Genomic DNA, 19,224 nt, shown 5'->3' on the forward strand with positions numbered 1-19,224 from the left:
TCCAGTGATATTGCTATGGCCTCTTGAGGTTCTAAGAAGCCAATTTATAAATAAAGGAAAATAAAACCTGTGATTTCTTGTGGCCCAAAAGGTTGACATCCCCATTTTTTAAAGTCACCGTTTCTTCCTTTTTATGTTGCCCGCCCTCCTCCCAGCCTGCTGTACTCTACTTTTGCCATTTACGGAGCATTGGATGATCATCAGAGGATGACTTTTGTAGGAAAATAGGAACTTCTTGAGGCCAGGTTATTACATTAAATTAGAAGTCCTTTCTCATTCTGATCTGCCTGATAGTGCTGTGAAAGCAGCTGAAGGCATTATTGCTCACTTTCTAGCGATTCCTGCTGAGATAAACCTTGGCCACTGTTTATACTCCTGCAGAACCTGAAGGTTTCATTTGGCCATTGAATTTATGAATTTATCAGAGTGAATGATATAAATTATAGTTCGCCCAGGGCCCCTAATTCTGGGTTATTTTGGCAAGGTCAGACGACTCCCCTCAGCTATAGACAGTGGTGGGATTCAGCCAGTTCGCACCACTTCGGGAGAACCGGTTGTTAACTTTCTGAGCAGTTTGGCAAACTGGTTGGAAGAACTGGAAGAAATCATTAGGGCAGAGAACCGGTTGTTAAATTACTTGAATCCCACCACTGGCTATAGATACTAACATTTGGCAGTGGTGGTTTTCAAACTTTTTTACGACTGGTTCTGTGGGTGTGGCTTGGCGGGGTGGGCGTGGCATAGCTTGGTGGGCGTGGCAGGGGAAGGATTCCCTCCCCAATCCAGGGGAAGGTTACTGCAAAATCCCCATTTCTTCCCAATCAGCTGGGACTCGGGAGGCAGCGAATAGATGGGGGCGGGGCCAGGCAGAATTTTTACTACCGGTTCTCTGAACTACTCAGAATTTCCCCTACCGGTTCTCCAGAACTGGCCAGAACCTGCTGAGACCCACCTCTGCTCAAGACATAAAGAAAAGAATTGTTACATTTAAGCTCAAAGAACAAAACAGAAAAGCATCTTTTAGTACCTTAATGATTTTTTTAAAAAATCATTTTGCATATATGTGGATTACAAGCACACGGATAGGCAGGTAGTCCTCGGTTTACAACTGTTTGTTTCACAACAGCACTGGGGGAAAAAAAGACTTCTGACTACTTATCACACGACCGTCGCAGCGTCCCCGATGGTCACATGATCAAAATTGTGATGCTTGGCAACTTGCTGCTAATTATGACAGTTACAACGTCCGGGGATCTTGTGATTTCCTATTGTGATCTTTTGACAAAGAAAATCAGTGGGGAAGAACAGATTCACTGAACAACCCGTCTGACAACTGCAGGGATTCACTTGAACAACTGTGGCAAGAAATGTCGTAAAAAATGGGCAAAGCTCAATTTAACAACTGTCTCATATAGCGACAGAAGTTTTGGGCTCAATTGTGGTTGTATGTTGAGGACTACCTGTAGCTAGTGAATATATGTACTGGTGCAGGGGTGTCAAACTCGATTTCATTGAGGGTTGCTCCAGGGTTGTGTTTGACTTTGGGGGAGGCAGGGGGGGCGTAACCAGGGCAGGTGTGGCCAGCTCGATGTCAGTCATGTCGGGAGGTGCCTGTGGGGCCAAGCACTCTGCCAGTGAAAACAAGCTCCCAAGCTCTGTTTTCGGCTGCGACGGCCTCCTTGCATCCCTCTGCAGCCAAAATGGAGCTTGGGAGGACTGCATGCGGCCCCTGCAAGCTCCATTTTCGGCTGCGACGGCCTCCTTGCATCCCTCTGCAGCCAAAATGGAGCTTGGGAGGACTGCATGCGGCCCCTGCAAGCTCCATTTTCGGCTGTGACGGCCTCCTGCAATCCTCTGCCAGCCAAAATGGAGCTTGGGAGAGCTGCTTGAGGCACCGCAGGCCACTCCTTTGCTGTTTCCAGGGCGGCCCTGCGGGCCAAATCTAAACACCCCACGGGCCTTGAGTCTGACATCCCTGTACTAGTGTCATCAAATATCTCAGGGGTTGCCACAAAGAAAAGGGAGTCGGGCTGTTCTCCAAAGCACCTGAGGGTAGAACAAGAAGCAATGGGTGGAAACTGATCAAGGAAAGAAGCAACCTAGAACTAAGGAGAAATTTCCTGACAGTTAGAACAATTAATCAGTGGAATGACTTGCCTGCAGAAGTTGTGAATGCTCCAACACTGGAAATTTTTAAGAAAATGTTGGATAGCCATTTGTCTGAAATGGTGTAGGGTTTCCTGCCTGGGCAGGGGGTTGGACTAGAAGACCTCCAAGGTCCCTTCCAACTCTGATATTATTATTATTATTATTATAAATGAGTCTTCTTTCAAGTTCAGTCCACAAGAAATGGTGTTGACTGTTTTCCTCCTGGTGGGTTTCATAATGAAACTATTCTTTGTGAGTCAAGGGCTTGTTTTCATTTCTAGAACAGTTTTGTCTCTCACCTTTGCTTTTCCGTCTTTCTTTCTTTTGCCTTGCCTCTCCATCAACAGCTCCGTGTACTTGTGTGTGGGTGTGAGAGTGTATATAAAAGGCTTTTTTATTACCACCACATCCTCTACAATCCCTGGATGCCAAGTGTTGTTTTTTTTTAAAGTGCGGCCCCTAACTGTAAAACCGTTTTCCACCTCTGTTATATATCAATTATGTGTTGCATACCAGGAATAGGGGAAAAAATTCCATTTGCTCCACGTTTTGAAGTAATCTGATTTAATTCACGCTAAAGAGGCAGATTGGAACAATTATCCTTTGGTTCATGCAGAATCTCAATTTTGCAATCCTGTCCAGTCTAAAAGTAGCATTCAAAACTGCGTGCACTGGGAACCATCTCAGACTGGTGTGTATGTTGGATAGGACTGTCTGCCAACGGAGATACCGTAAACGGGTACAGAATCCAGATGTTAGGGAAATTACGTGTGTGAAAAAGAAACGATGTGGTTTCCTACATATTTCTTTTGGGGGGGAAAATAATGCGGGCTAATGAGGACACGAGAACAGATTTATGGGTGTATAGAATAACCAGCCTCTCCCCCACTTGTGGGAAAAAATATATGCATGGACCCAACTCTGCTCATTGAGTGAGCATTAATCAAGCAATCTGTTTTCACATAGGAACCAGGAAAAGGAATGTGCAGTTACATCAGTTACTTGTTGTGGTCCGCCAGCAGCCTGCGGAGCTGGCAACGGAGTCAGACAGCGATGAGGCTGAGGTGGGGCCAGGGCCATCAGGGCGTGAGGTGCAGACTCCAGAGCCTCCAGAGACTGATAGTAGTCAGGCAGAGGAACAGGAGGCGCCTGTTCCTAATGCACGCATGAGAAGAGCTGCCAGAAGCAAGAGCAGCTCAAGCAAAGAGGACAACTCAGGAGTAGGGCCAAGAGATGATTGGCCCCTTCCATAAGGCTTAAAATAGACCAGCAACGGCGTTTGGGCTTTTCTGGAAAATAACGTTGGTAGTTTCATCTTCTGCTTCATCTACGTCTTGCCCTTTTTTTTTTTTTTTGGTGACTTGTGAACGTTTGCCAAGAAAGGCCTTTGGCAGTTTGTCTAATTGGACCAAGGTTTGCGATAGGACTGAGGAATTTGTGTTGGGAGGAATTTGTTTTAATTTAGTTGAACTACTCTGGGAATGAAGTAATTCTCAGCTGTTCGAATAAAGTTTGTTTTTTCACGGACTAAGTTTCCTACTACCTACTTGGGCCTGGGTCACAACATTACTTCTCATAATAGATCACCTTCTATCCATTTACCGCTTGTCCACTGTTTGACCAAATTTCTGTCGTACCATCTGTTTTCCAGTTGTGGCAGGCCATACAGCCAAACAGATCCCAGAGAAGGAATGCTCGATAGGAACGATGGGGCCACACATACTTTGAACAGGACGGGTAAGTAGGCACCTACGGTACCTGAAGCTCGAGCTTGGGATGGAATTGCTGAGGGGAATCTGCTTTGGTTGTTTCAAGGAAAGAGACTTTGTCCTCAGTTGGGTCCTAACAGCAGTAACGGGCAGTTGGCTTTTCATTTTAGATGATCCTGCACAGGCCACCTCCGACTACGAGACGAATAACAGCGACAGCAGTGACATTGTGCAGAATGAAGACGAGGCACTTTGCGCCAAGGAGCAGGCCCAGGCGGGCCCGACCTGCCGGACGTTTGCCCCAGAGACCGTCATTTTGCATCCTTTGCTGCCTGTGGAGGTATCCCATTCAAATGTTGAATGTAACCAAGACCTCACTAATGTACCTGAGAATGCTTTAGAACAGGGGTGTCTGAACTTGGCAATTTTAAGACTTGTGGACTTCAACTCCCAGAATTCCTCAGCCAGCAAAGCTTGTGGACTTCAACTCCCAGAATTCCTCAGCCAGCAAAGCTTGTGGACTTCCAACTCCCAGAATTTGTGGCCGGGCTGAGCAAAGCTGGCTGAGGAATTCTAGGAGTTGAAGTCCACAAGTCTTAAAGTTGCCAAGTTTGGACACCCCTGCTTTAGAAGGAGATGTAGACATAGGAAGAGGAGAGTTGTTTTAGTCCATGGTAGCCAAAAAATGAAAAAGAGTCTGGTATGCAGGTTTGACTTCAGGAAGTCAAAGCAAGAACAAAGTAAATATCACATCATTACAACCTGCCAGGACAGTCCATTAAAGCAGGCGTCTCCAACCTTGGCAACTTTAAGCCTGGTGGACTTCAACTCCCAGAATTCCCCAGCCAGCTTTGCTGGCTGGGGGGTTTTGGGAGTTGAAGTCCACCAGGCTTAAAGTTGCCAAGGTTGGAAACCCCTGCGTTAGAGATCTCAAAGTAGCCATTTTGGAGGAAGGGAACTGGAAAGCAGGAAAGAGCAACAAAGATGAGAAAGGGTCTGGAGGCTAAATCATATGATGAACATTTGAGGGAGCTAAATATGTCTAATCAAAGAGAAGGATGAGGGTGGGGGGACATGATAACTGTCTTCCAGCACCTGAGGGGCTGTCACAGAGAAGAGGGGATTGGCTTATTCTCCAAAGCACCAGAGGGCAAGACGAGAAGTACTGGGTGGAAGCTGGTTAAAGAGAGATCCAGCCTAAAAGGAGAGATTTCCTGTCAGTGAGGACAATTAATCAGTGGAATAGCTTTGCCTCCTGAGGTTGTCGGTGTTTCAATGCTGGAGGTTTTCAAAAATAGACTGGACAACCATTTATTTATTTTATTTTATTTATTTTTGTCGAGTACATATTAGATTTTATACTTGATTATGTAGAAATGGTTTACTCTACACCAGGGGTCTGCAAACTTGGCTCTTTTGATATATATATATATATGTATATATAAGCATGAATTGAATACATAAAAAGAATAGAATTAACATAAAATGAATATTTTATTCATTTTATTTTATGTAATATAAAATGACTGGGATGGTATAAGAATGGGGTGGGCTTCAAAAATTTTAGCAAGGGGTTCTCTTCTCGGTTGCTGGGTGGGTGTGGCCATGGTGGGCGTGGCCTAGTTGGCCTCCTGCACCACAGCAGGGGGAGGGGTGTTTTGCCCTCCCCGGGCTCCAGAGGGTTTTCTCAAGCCTCCGGGAGAGTGAAAACAGCCTCCCCAGTCTCCGGAGGCCCTCTGGAGGCTGGAAACGGGCCTGTTTCTGGCCTTCCCAAACTTCCAGTTGGCCCGTTTTTCTCCCTCCCCAAGCCTCCACGCGCACCCTGAACTTACCTGCATCCAAAACAAGCCGCGTGGGGACTCCTGGGAGGGGCAGGGCGGGGTAGGCGGGGTCAGCCAGGAGTTGGATTTGGGGATTCTCTGAACTGCACAGAATCTTAGTTAGAGGTTCTCCCGAACCCCTGCGAACCCCCAGCAGCCCTCCCCTATATAAGACTCCTGTCTTGAGGAGAGGGTTGGATTAGAAGACCACAGAAGTCCTTTCCAACCCTATGATTTTAACTTTTAACAGCGGATTTGAGTGAGAGACTGCTGAAAAGGTTCAGACTTTCCAGAAGCCTCAAACAACACAATAGGTTTTTAACATATTACAATTGATATGATATTTATAATTTGTCTCACGTATGGCCTTCATCTGTACAACCGACCAGTTTTCCCCTCCATTCCCCCCACCCCCCCGCATCCTCAGTCCAATTTAAATCCAAAATCAGTTCAGCAACTCCATGCGTCTGAGCTTATAAGAAAGCTTATGCCATTTAAGAAAATCTGTTAACCAGAACAGGCTGTTGAGTCTTGACATTAGCATTTGAAAAAATTACGCCCATTGTTTTTGTTGTTGTTGTTTTTTGTTTGCAAAGCTGGGGTTTCAACACATGTTCCGTGTTTATCGTATTTGCATGCTGCATGCTTATAGTCAATTTCAAAATTCCATTTGTGGACATACGGTTAAAAGAAAGGAAGGAAAATATGTCGCTAAACCCTCAAAACCAACTCACTAGTTGGTGTAGAGCAGGGGTCTGCAAACTTGGCTCTTTTAAGACTTGTGGACTTCAGCTGGCTGAGGAACTCTGGGAGTTGAAGTCCACAAGTCTTAAAAGAGCCAAGTTTGCAGACCCCTGGTGTAGAGTAAACCATTTCTACATAATCAAGTGTTCAGGTTTGTTCTCCTTGCCATTGTAGGAGATGATACAGAGCTATACAATACTTATCAAGTCTATAGGTCATAAAGGGACTGCTTTAAAGGGACAGGATAACATCAGGCCAGGCGCCGGCCATTTTATAGGCAGCCTTCTTAGTTTTTGACTATACTTAGTCAAAGTATAGCATAAAATTAAGACATAGATGCGTTTTCTATTCCAGTTAGCTATTTAGATTGGTACCATTGCAGAGATACCTAGATAGCCATTGGGAATTGGGCACCTAGGGGGATTAATGTTTAACTCGCTTCAATCGCTTTATTTATTCTCACTGTGCTTTATTGTTTTTGCACTGTAAACTGCCAGGATACTATGGGATGTTGTGGTCTGGAAGAGGTTAGAAATAAAAGACAAAAAGAAACATTCTAAGCAACAGCCATAAAAAACCAACTGTCAAAACGGGAGAAAAATAATTTGAAAGATGGGAGTAATTTGAAACAGTTGTGAACAATTGCTCAAGAATCTCCCAGGTGGCCTAAATTAAGCTTATAAATATCCTCATTTAGCGCCTCGCTAATGAATTCCCAGGAAGGGTGCAAGAATCCCAGGTGGCGATTTTGAAAGTATAGATATTGATTATTTATCTTTCAAACTGCAGGATTCAAAAGCTAAATAACGTTAGGAACTTGGTGTTCACTAGGCTTGGTTTTCTCCTTGAAAAAATTTGATTAGCCTTTGCTATGAACCCTGTCTATAAATTACTTCAAATAAACAAAAGTCAAAGAGGGAAGCAAATAGCCTGAGGCATATCTTTCATATCCCAAATCCAAGAGTCAACACGTATGTAAAGGTGTGTGGGGGGGGGGAGAACTCAACACAACAATCTAAGATGAAACAATCCAGCCAACTGAGCCAGTAGACCGATCAGAAACAGGCATATAAGTATTCCAATCAAAATTGATTCAATTTTATTGGTAGGTCAAACCGCCCCATACACAAAGCCAAATGACCCCGGCTGCCATGTGCCACCTACTTTGATAATGAAATATTTGCAAGACTAAACTTCTGTGAACTCCAAAATCCCAACATTCCCCATCTATTTCCCGCTCAAGATAAATAAGCCAATGTCAAAAACAGAAAGAACTGGAGGGAAGAGGGAAGGATAAAAATTCCTTTTAATTCAAGACAAGAACAAACACACTAAACATCTGCGCTCAATATTTCTCCCCAGGATGATACTTGTTTAAACGCAGATAATCTATTAGGAAAAATATTTTTTTTTAATGCAACTAATTAATAGGGACCAGATTGGAAGAAACTGCCCTCTGTTAGAAGTTTTTCAAAGCTCATTTCTGTGTCAGTTTTTCAGCCACAGCTATGACGGATGACAAAGTGACATTTTCAAAGGCCACCAGTCGGGTGGGAGGTGAATTTTAATTTTCCAGGGTTTTGCAATAACAAACTTTTAACAGCCAGCAACCGAATTTGAATCAATTTTGTTACATGGCTGCAATAGGAAACATAGACAATCAGCCACATACAGGATTCGGTATAGAAAATGTGGATTTTTATTGTTGTTGTTTTTTCAGCCACAAGAACAGCTTTTTCCCCGAACGCCATCACTCTGCTAAACAAATAATTCCCTCAACACTGTCACACTATTTACTAAGTCTGCACTACTATTAATCTTCTCATCGTTCCCATCACCCATCTCCTTCCACTTATGACTGTCACTTTGTTGCTTGTATCCTTACAATTTATACTGATATTGATTGTTTCCTGATTGCTTATTTGTAGCCTATGACTATCATTAAGTATTGTATCATTAAGTGTTAAATTTGTACCCTATGACTATCATTAAGTGCTGTATCATTAAGTGTTAAATTTGTGCCCTATGACTATCATTAAGTGTTGTACCTTGATGAAGGTATCTTTTCTTTTTATGTACACTGAGAGCATATGCACCAAGACAAATTCCTTGTGTATCCAAGCACACTTGGCCAATAAAAAATAATAATAATAATTCTATTCTATTCTAAATTCTATTATTCGTCAAGCATATATAAGATAACAGGTAAAAATATAAACATAATTTGAATGAAAAGAGTAAGTAAAAAGAAATATTAGAACAGGGACAATAGGCATGCTGGTGCACTTATGCATGCCGCTTAGGATGGGGTGAAGTCAACAATAGACAGTTTAAGGTTAAAGTTTTGGGGTTTGAGGAAGAAACTACAAAGTCAGGTAGTGCATTCCAGGCATTGACCACTCTGTTACTGAAGTCATATTTTCTGCAATCGAGTTTGGAGCGGTTTACATTGAGTTGGTATCTATTATTTGCTCGTGTATTGTTGTGGTTGAAACTGAAGTAGACATTGACAGGAAGGACATTGTGGCAGATGGAGTCTGGTGGCATAAGGTATTTTATTTGGAGCAGAGAAGTGGAGGACTCTTCTTGTGAAATATCTCTGGACTCTCTCAATTGTATTTATGTCCGATATGCAGTGTGGGTTCCAGACAGTTGAGCTGTATTCAAGAATTGGTCTAGCAAATGTTTTGTATGCTATAGTTAGTAGTACAATATTTCCAGAGAAGAAGCTACACAAGATTAAGTTAACAACTCTTAATGCCATTTCGGCAATGTTATTACAGTGGGCTCTGGCACTTAGATCTTTAGAAATAAGTACTCCAAGGTCCTTGACAGAGTGAGCGTCATCTACAAGGTCATGTCCATCTAATGTTTTGATTTTTTTTGCCAATGTGCAAGACAGAGCATTTGTTGGTTGAGAAATGGTCTTCTTTTGTGGAGCCAACTTAGTCTCTGCTCAAAAAGTTCAAGGGACAAGACACTGACATCAAAGAACTATATGCTGAAAATCTTTGGGGGATTAACAGTGGGTTTCCTTTGAGGGAGTGTAAGTTCATCAGCTGTCCTATTTCCCTACCCAACATGGTAACTGGGTGATATTTTGACCTTGGTACCATCTGCTGAAAGAACATATCATGACATGCTTTAAGAGAGAACTTCTCACCACTTCCTTCATGTTTTTTCCCATAGTAAAGGGGGCACCTCCGATGCTCTTGTTGCCTATTTCATTTTTTTATTTGCAGATTTCAACAATAATCAGTTACCTTCATCTTCTTCATCTCTATTCTCCTTCATCTTCCAAAGAAAGAAGGTGCTAGATATTTTAATCTTTTTTTCAGGTGTAAAAGGCTACTAAGTTTGGGTCTTTTAATACTCTCGGTGATAACAGCAATGTTTATACTGCATTTTGATGTAGCAACAAAATCAAGAAGAGGATGATCATACAGTAGTGGCCAAAATTGTGGAAACCTTTTGGGAAAAGTGTATTTTCTAAAACTAGCTAATAACACCACCTTTTTTTTTTGAGAAGTACCATAAAATTATATATCAATGGAGAGATAATTTAATTAAGAATGTAATGCAATAAATTTTATGAAGGATTTGCTATTAGAATAACAGTTACAGTACAAAGAAAAAAAGTGAGATATGTAGAAAAAACTAGATATACAAAAATTGTCACGTCAGTTAATACTTAGTTGGGTAACCTTTAGCACAAATTACCACCTTACAATGTCTTCCCATGGAGTGAACCAAGTCTTTTAGTTCTGCAGCTGTTATAATGTGAAACCAAAATTGAATGATTACTTCTATTAACTGGGTTTTATTTCTGGGTCGCTTCTGACTAACAAGTCAGCTCCATAGATTTTTCAATTGAGTTAAGGTCTGGGCTATTTCCAGGCCATTCCAGCAGTGGACAATGATTACTTTAAACTCCCCCCAAAAGTGGTGTTATTAGCCATCAAACCTCAAAAATACACTTTTCTCAAAAGGTTTCCACAATTTTGGCCACTACTGTATATTGTTTAAAATAAACAAACTTCCAAAACAAGGAGGAGAGCATAGTGTCTGACAGATTTCATAAGAAAGGTGCCCTATAGAAACTTTGAACTACAATTCCAATAATCACTATTTGCCATCGGATATGAGTTTAAATCCAAAACATCTGGAAGATACTGAATGTGTGTGTCTCTTTTATATAGGAATTAACTCTGGGAATCATTACAAATTTGAAGATCAAATCTCTCTCTAATTGTAACAAGATGCTTTAACTGTATTTTCTTCTTATGGCTGTACAGTTCTTGCATACTGTGTTTAAGCAATTTACTGAGACTCATTTTCTCTCTTAGAAATAGCTGTATATTTGGTGCGAAAATGAACTAACTTGACACAATGAGTTCAGATAGCTCACTTAAAAATAAAAATCCAAACGAAACCCTAATTAAAATTTAAAGTTTGCTACTAGAGATGATTAAGGACGTTAAACTTGAGAAAGCATCAAATTCATTTTAGTTCTCTGTTATTAGAATTCGTTCATTATTAGAATAATGAATAAAAATTGCAAGAATCGGGTATTTAATGGAAAGAAGCACTCCAGGTAACATGATAGCAGTCTTCCAATATCTAAGGTGCTGCCGTAAAGAAGTTGGGGGAGTCAACCTATTGTCCAAAGCACGTGAAGGCAGGACAAGAAGCAATGGATGAAAAATTTTCAAGAAGCAACTGGACTTTCCAAATGCCTCTTGAAAAAAGCACCTTTGGGACAACTATGACCTGGATGTCTGAGAATCTCCTTTGACAATGGATGGAAACTAATCAAGGAGAGAAGCAACCTAAAACTAAGGAAAAATTTCTTGACAGAACAATTAATGAGTGGAACAACTTGCTTCCAGAAGTTGTGGGTGCTCCAACAGTGGAGGTTTGTAAGAAGAGATTGGACAACTATTTTTCTGAAACGGTATAAGACTTCCTGCCTAAGCAAAGGGTTGGAACAGAAGACCTGCAAGGTCCCTTCCAACTCTGTTATTCTGTTACCCAGAAGTAATATCAAGAAGCTTGATATTACCTCTGTCAAGTCAGCTGTTGCTTTCAGTTCTTGCTTTGTAAGCTGAGATTATATCATACTTTCCCAGGTCATGTGTAAGGAAAACCAGTTTAGAACTAGGAGCCTTCTAAGTTTAGCCTGCTCAGGAAATGGTACCCTGAAAACCTTTGAGGGCTGGACAACATTATTTTGGTTCACTTTTTGGGGGTTTTTTTTGGTAAAGGTTGCTTTTCCCATTGGTTGGAATTCATTTCATTTTAACTTCTCCCATCTGGTTTTCTATTACAATATCTTAACAGCTTGGGGCGCTGATGAGGAAGTGTTTATCTAATTGATTGGAAGAGGTTGACAACTTTCCTAAATCTTGCATATATACTGTATTTTTCAGAGTATAAGAAATACCTCCCCCACCCCCCCACCCCGCAAAAAAGGGTAAAAATCTGGGTGCATCTTATACTCTGAATGTAGCTTCACAAACGGAGGTTTCAGAGGCAAAAAAAAAAAAGCTTTTTCCGAAATGGAGTTTCAGAAGTTTCAGAGGTAGAAAAAAAAAGCAAAAATAAGCAAGGCACAGAGCTCACAACCAAGGAACCTGTTGCTAAAATTCACCTCTTGGAACAGCTGATGGGGGGTATTCTGGGAGGCCGATCCACCTGCCAATCAGCTTTTTTCTTATTTTCCTCTCCAAAAACTAAGGTGCGTCTTATACTCTGGTGCATCTTATACTCCAAAAAATACAGTAACTCCTTGGATATCTCTAACACAAGATGGAAGCTTTGGAATAAGAACACTGAAAAGCCCAAGAATCCTACATTTTGTATAGGATTGTTGTATTTTAACATTTGTGATGTGTTTTGTTGGTTATCTGCTACAGGAAAAACCTATCCTTGCCCCCGAGCCTCTAATAATGGACAATTTGGACCCGCTAATGGAGCAACTAAACAATTGGAATTTCCCAATCTTCGATTTGGTAGACAAAATCGGCAAGCGATGTGGTCGGATTTTAAGTCAGGTAAGAAATTGGATGTTCTATAACAGGGGTCTCCAACCTTGGTCCCTTTAAGACTTGTGGACTTCAACTCCCAGAGTCCCTCAGCCAGCAAAGCTGGCTGAGGAACTCTGGGAGTTGAAGTCCACAAGTCTTAAAGGGACCAAGGTTGGAGACCCCTGTTCTATAAGATTTACCTCAGAGTTCTGCTTTTTATAATGCATCCTTCTTGAGTTCTAATCCCAATTCTAATCCAGAGCTATTCGAATGCAGAGATGTATTTCTTTCTGTTCTAGCATTATGTGGGAATCAAATATTACGGCTTTCTGGTTCGTGCGAACCCAGCCAGTGTGGCTCTCCTGATAAGCTATGATTAAAATCCTAGCTGAGTCATAGGTTTGGAACTCAGGTGCAAAGTTTCTATTGCTATATGCCAGGAATAAAAAAACAGAGCTAGCCGATTCATGGTTAGGAAATAAGCATTACCCAAACACCAAGAAGTACATCCGGGCCTTGTAGAAGGATTTTGAGAAACAAAATATATTTTGTAAAGAAAGCTATAAAGGTTATTAACACTGGAGAACAAGAGATTTGTCAGTTTATGGTAGCAGAAATGAGGAATGTGATAAGCACCTTTTCTAACCGACACGTTTTATTCAAAGGTGCTAAAAAAAATTCCAACTAAAATGCTTTAGTCGGAAAGGCGCTACTAGACTCCTTCTAAAACGGTGGTTTCGAATTGGTTTTGAAAAGAAAATAGCCCACGCGCTACCACGGGGAACCTTTGGCTCTAGTACAGGCAAATGTGCAAAAAGAATTTTCTTTTTTCATGCAAAAATGGTGAGTAGGAAGGGTAAACCCTAGCTTCGTTCTGCTTCATGGCAAGCTGTGTGCTTAGATAATGCCTTAATTTTCACTTACTGTTAGCCTAATAATTCCCCCCGGAGGGATATAACAAGTTTTGCCGAGAAAAAGAGGGGATAGAATGGAAGGCTGCCACTAGAAAGATTAAAGCCAGACTTCCATTTAAAAAGAAAGTTAAATTTCACTGCACCTTTTCGCAAAACAAGAGAAAATAGCAGCTTCTCGGCCAGCGGGTTTCCAGATTCTAGGAAAACCTACTGGAATGAAATTCAGAGAGGTGGTGGCTGCAGATAATAACTTGGTAATGACTGGAGGGTGATTTGTTTGGCTTAGTTCCCTAGGAAATTTGTTTGACCCGGAGGAAGCCAACAATCTTAATCAAGAAATCAGATCTTGGGCATCAGCTGCAGCCCATCAGCAATATTTGGTGTGCTGCAGCTGATAGCAACAGCAATAGCACTTAGACTTATATACTGCTTCACAGTGCTTTACAGCCCCCTTTAAGCGGTTTACAGAGTCAGCCAACAATCAGGGTCCCGACCTTGGAAGGATGGAAGGCTGAACCAACCTTGAGCCTGGTGAGATTTGAACTGCCAAATTGCAGGCGGTCAGCAGAAGTAGCCTGCAGTACTGCACTCTAACCACTGTGCCACCGTGGCTCATGATCCCTTATTTGATCCAATAATAGTTCAAAAATCGCACAATCATCATACCTTGGTGGGACATTTATATTCCAGATGAGATCTCAGGTAGGAAAGTACAAGCGGCAAGATCCTCATGTGAGTGTGTGAGAGAGAGTGAGAGGCAGTTTGGTCTAGTGGTTAAGGCACCAGGCTAGAAAGCAAGAGACCGCGAGTTCAAGTCCCGCCTTAGCTGCGAAAGCCAGCTGGATGACCTTGAGCCAGTCACACTGTCCCAGCCCAAGCCTCCTCACAGGGTTGTTATTGTTGTTGTTGTTGTTGTTGTTGTTATAGGGAAGATAGGAGGAGGAAGATGTGTTGGACATGTTCGCTGCCTTCAGTTATTTGTAAAAATAATAAAAGTGGGATATAAATGAATAAGATTTTGGATCTCTCAAGAAAGACAAGTTGGTTTAAGATTTGTGGACCACTTGCAGTCACAAGCTGTCCATCCTGTTACCAAGCCCGTTTTACAAACCACAAAACTAGGTTTGTGTGTTACTGTATATCGTCCCAAAACAAAGCCCAGACCAGGAGTGGAATCCAGCAGGTTCTGGAGAACCGGTAGCGGAAATTTGGAGTAGTTCGGAGAACCAGCAAATACCACCTCTGGCTGGCCCCAGAGTGGGGTGGGAATGGAGATTTTGCAATATCCTTCCCCCAGCAGTGGGGTGGGAATGGAGATTTTGCAATATCCTTCTCCTGGAGTGGGATGGAAATGGAGATTTTGCAGTATCTTTCCCCTGCCACTCCCACCAAGCCACACTATGCCCACCAAGCCACGCCCACAGAACCGGTAGTAAAAAAAAAATTGGATTCCACCATTGGCCCAGACATAAGGTTTCGTACAGGTAGTCCAGTAGTGAAATGTAAAATTTGTTACTACAGGTTCTGTGGGTGTGGCTTGGGGGGTGAGGGTAATGTGACTGGGTGGGCGTGGCCAACTTTTTTTTTTTACTTTTAAAAGCATTTTTTTTAAATGCTTTTCAAAGGTTCCTCTGAGAATCCCAGCTGAGTTGCCTGATCGTCAGAGGCTGTTGTTTTCTTATAAAAGCATTTTTTCCTTGCCTTTAAAAGAAAAAAAGCCTCTGACGATCAGACAACTCAGCTGGGATCTCCAGAGGAGCCTTTTAAAAGCATTTTTTCTACAACCTCTCCAGGCCGAAGAGGTTGTAAAAAAATGCTTTTAAAAGCCTCTGATGATCCCAGCTGAGCCGCGCAATCATCAGAGGCTTTTTTTTTACTTTTAAAAGCATTTTTTCAGCCAAAGAAAAAATGCTTTTAAAAGTAAAAAAAAAAGCCTCTGATGATTGCGTGGCTCAGCTGGGCATGGGGGGGTGGGAAGGCAGGGATTTTTGCTACCGGTTCTCTGAACCACCCACCACCATCACTACTGGATCAGGTATTTCACCCCTGAGATAGTCCTCAACTTACGGCCACAATTGGGCCCAAAATGTATGTTGTTAAGTGAGAAATTTGTTAGGCGAGCTGTTCAGGAAGTCAGTGCGCTTGTGTAAAGTATGCATGCGAGCGAAGCAAGCACTTGCGTGCCAATCACGCGCAAAGCGCATGCATGAAGCAAACCGGTGGTAACACCGGTTAGAACCCACCACTGTGTCAGACGCAAGAAATCAGGAGGCAAGGGAGTTTAAGTAACTACAGGTTTATTGCGTGCTAACACTCTACAAGAATCTGAACTATTAACTACTGAGCTACTAACAGTCAATGAAAATTGACGGTAGATAAGAGTCAGCGACATTCACGATTGGCTGGACTTAGATTTCTTGTTGGTGCGAAGGGATTCAAGTCTTATGATACACTTGACCCCTCCCTCCGGCTCAGCCTGGTCATCTCCTACAGCTGATTTAAGCTTGGAGATAGTCTGAAGATCTAGGAGTGGTGTGGTGGCCTAGAGGTGCAGCTCTCGCCTCACAATCAGAAGGCGGTGAGTTCGATCCTAGGTAGAGGCAGGTATTTCTCTCTCTGGGCACACTGAGAATATATCTGCTGAACAAAACTCCGCATTGGTGACAGGGAAGGCATCCGGCCATTAAAACGCTCTGCTAGCTCCATTCAGTTGCCCAGATTCCGCCTGCAAGGGATTATAGGGTTATTAAATGATGTTGATGATGATAGTCTGAAGTTCTAGATTGACCTATCAAATATAGCCAAGCCTAAGTTCTAGGAATGATGGTTCCTTTTCCTTTTCTTTATTTTGTTTTCCAGGTATCCTATAAGCTCTTTGAGGACATGGGTCTCTTTGAAACTTTCAAAATCCCTATACCAGAGTTTATGAACTATTTCCATGCCTTAGAATGTGGCTATCGAGAGATACCTTGTAAGTACGATAGCATGCCTTGCTGATTCTTTTATTTTCCATTTCTCTTATTTTTTTTTATCACAGCACATACTTGTTTTCCTTCAACGTCCATAGAAGATTACTTCCAAGCAGATTTAAAAAAAAAACAAACCTTTGGCTATTATTAAAACAAAATCTATACAATGCATAGTGCAATCACATTTTTAAATAATCCAGTTAGAAAGAAGGGCGGTTTTGTAATTCATCAGTGAAAACTTACTTTTCTGAATAAGAAAAAGTCTAGTAGCAGATGGTAGCTGTGATTTTTTTAAAGCACCTTTTATTTGAACTTTAATTAAACTCCTTGAAAGTCACATAATCATTTATCTATCAATATGTGTTTTATAAGAGCATAACAAGAAAACAAAATAATTAAAAGTGAGTAAAACAGCAAATCCAGTAATACACGCACACACACACATGCACACATGCAAGCACACTGAACTGTGGCTTTATTTATTAGTATTTTTATTTATTAGTATTTTCCACCATATAGATAGATAGAGATAGAGATAGATAGATAGATAGATAGATAGATAGATAGATAGATAGATAGATAGATAGATAGATAGATAGATAGATAGATACACATATATATATATATATGGTGGAAAATACTAATAAATAAAGCCACAATTCAAGAATGGGATTTTCCCCCCCCGAATGTTCTAATCAATGTTTGCAATGTTTGCCAAACTCTGCTGAATGGAAGAGAGTTTTGGTGTCAATCAATACATTGAGCATCCCAATATTAGAATGCCATAGAGGAATTTTAACATTGCTACGAATATCGTTTGACTGGTTCTCAAAGGTGGGGACCAGGAATAAATCCCCATTTTCATCTGTGGCCATTAGATGGTGCTGTTACCCCCCAATCCACCCTCAAATTCAACAAACCTCTCTCTCTTGATAGATCATAACAGAATTCATGCTACTGATGTCCTCCATGCTGTCTGGTACCTTTCATCCCAGCCCATCCCTGGCCTCCCAACTATGGTTAATGACCATGGATCAGCAAGTGATTCAGGTAATGTTAGGAGAAGGTCTGGCTGCCATGACCTGAATTTCTTGGTGCAGTGTTGTTACCGATAGTCCTCAACTTACCACCATAATGGAGCCTACTCAATATGGTCATATGACATGATAGTTATGAAAAAAATATGGTTTGTTTGTTTTTTTGGTGACAATTGTAAATGTGAATGCCTGGTCATCATATTTGCGAACCCATTATTCACTATGGGTGCAGTTTTGCTGAAAACCAGAAGGGTGGAAAAACATAAAATGCAATCATGGGACAATCATGGGACACTGCAAATGTCCATACATGTGGCCATATTACCCAGCACCCGAAGTGCGATCACATGATTGTGGGACAGGTGAATGTCATAACTGTGACACTTCTGTAATGGCTGTACCTTCAGCGTGAATTTGACCGAGCAGGCAGTCCACCGAACACATCTTTTGAAACAGTGCTCCCAATAGTAAACAGCCAAAAGTTTCTAGGGAAGGTACAGAGATTTTAAGCATGCACGTTTCACTCCTAATCCCCAGTTGTGGGTCCTATATGTGGGACACGATCCACAATTTGCTGCACAAAGCCCTTGCTGCTGACCTCAAGCCAGTAAGATAAAGGTAAAGGTTCCCCTCGCACATATGTGCCAGTCATTCCTGACTCTAGGGGGCGGTGCTCATCTCCGTTACAAAGCCGAAGAGCCAGCGCTGTCCGAAGACATCTCCGTGGTCATGTGGCTGGCATGACTCAACGCCAAAGGCGCACGGAACACTGTTCCCTTCCCACCAAAGGTGGTCCCTATTTTTCTACTTGCATTTTTTACCTGCTTTCGAACTGCTGGGCTGGAAGAAGCTGGGACAAGTAACAGGAGCTCAATCCCTTGCACAGCGCTAGGGATTCGAACCACTGAACTGCTGACCTTCTGATCGACAAGCTTAGCGTCTTAGCCACTGAGCCACCGTGCCCCTCTCAAGCCAGTAGAACCTCTAAATTCGGTTCTGTAGGAGGTCTTGGACACACATGGGTCCTTCAAATATTGCAGAGGATGATTCCCAGCAGTCTGTCCACGGATCACATTGGTTGGAGCTGTCAGAAATTGGCCGGCATTCCACAAGTTCAGATCTGTTCATATAAATCATTGCTGTCCAAGCTTCCTTGATGCTTGCAGCTGAGAATCATATATATCGAGTAGGTCAAATTCCAGGTGCATCCAGCTGTTTGCACAGGTGTGTCTCTTTGATAATGGTGATAGAAAGAGTTATTTAGACATAGTTCTAGAGATGACTTATTAGAGCACAGGTATCAAACTTGATCGCATCACATGACGGATCGCGGTGTATCATGACTTTTTTGCCTTTGTGGACCTGTGGGGCATGGCCTATGCGTGATGCATCCAGCCCATGGGCCATCAGTTGGAGACCTCTGTACTAGACCCTTGTAAAATGGTATGTTTGATTAAGCCAGGCTAGTGGGCCCAAAACAGAACAGAGAACTATTGCCTCTGTAAGGAGCAGTCTTTGAATAACCTGATTTTCTGCCCAGATTCAGATAGTGGGATCACTCATGGCCACCTGGGATACGTATTGTCAAAAACGTACACGCCAACAGATGACAACTATGGGTGCTTGGCAGGCAACATCCCATCACTTGAACTGATGGCCCTGTATGTAGCTGCTGCCATGCATGACTATGATCATCCAGGGAGAACCAATGCCTTCTTGGTGGCAACCAGTGCTCCTCAGGTAAGTAGGCTGGGATTAAAGGAACACCTTGTTTAAACAGCTAAGAATCAGAAAGAACCTTGTAACACTTTTTTCAGAGTACCAAATTTTATTCTTGGGCAGGGGTCTCCAAACTTG

At 42.1% G+C, this 19,224-nt stretch overlaps 1 protein-coding gene across 9 annotated transcripts in view; it reads left to right on the forward strand.

Annotated features, from left to right (window-relative positions):
- The window catches only part of PDE3A (phosphodiesterase 3A), a 343,124-nt gene that overhangs the window by 309,643 nt on the left and 14,257 nt on the right, over positions 1-19,224 (forward strand). For all 9 annotated transcript variants that reach the window (XR_009155948.1, XM_058189740.1, XM_058189742.1 and 6 more), the window contains 6 exons: positions 3,800-3,885; positions 4,028-4,197; positions 12,337-12,474; positions 16,221-16,332; positions 17,267-17,380; positions 18,908-19,107. Coding sequence is in view for 8 of the 9 variants with exons in the window: in XM_058189740.1 (XP_058045723.1) it covers positions 3,800-3,885; positions 4,028-4,197; positions 12,337-12,474; positions 16,221-16,332; positions 17,267-17,380; positions 18,908-19,107 (820 nt within the window). In the remaining variant the exon portion in view is untranslated. The remainder of the gene's footprint in view (positions 1-3,799; positions 3,886-4,027; positions 4,198-12,336; positions 12,475-16,220; positions 16,333-17,266; positions 17,381-18,907; positions 19,108-19,224) is intronic.

The sequence above is a fragment of the Ahaetulla prasina genome, chromosome 7, assembly GCF_028640845.1.
Source record: "Ahaetulla prasina isolate Xishuangbanna chromosome 7, ASM2864084v1, whole genome shotgun sequence".
NCBI lineage: Eukaryota > Metazoa > Chordata > Lepidosauria > Squamata > Colubridae > Ahaetulla > Ahaetulla prasina.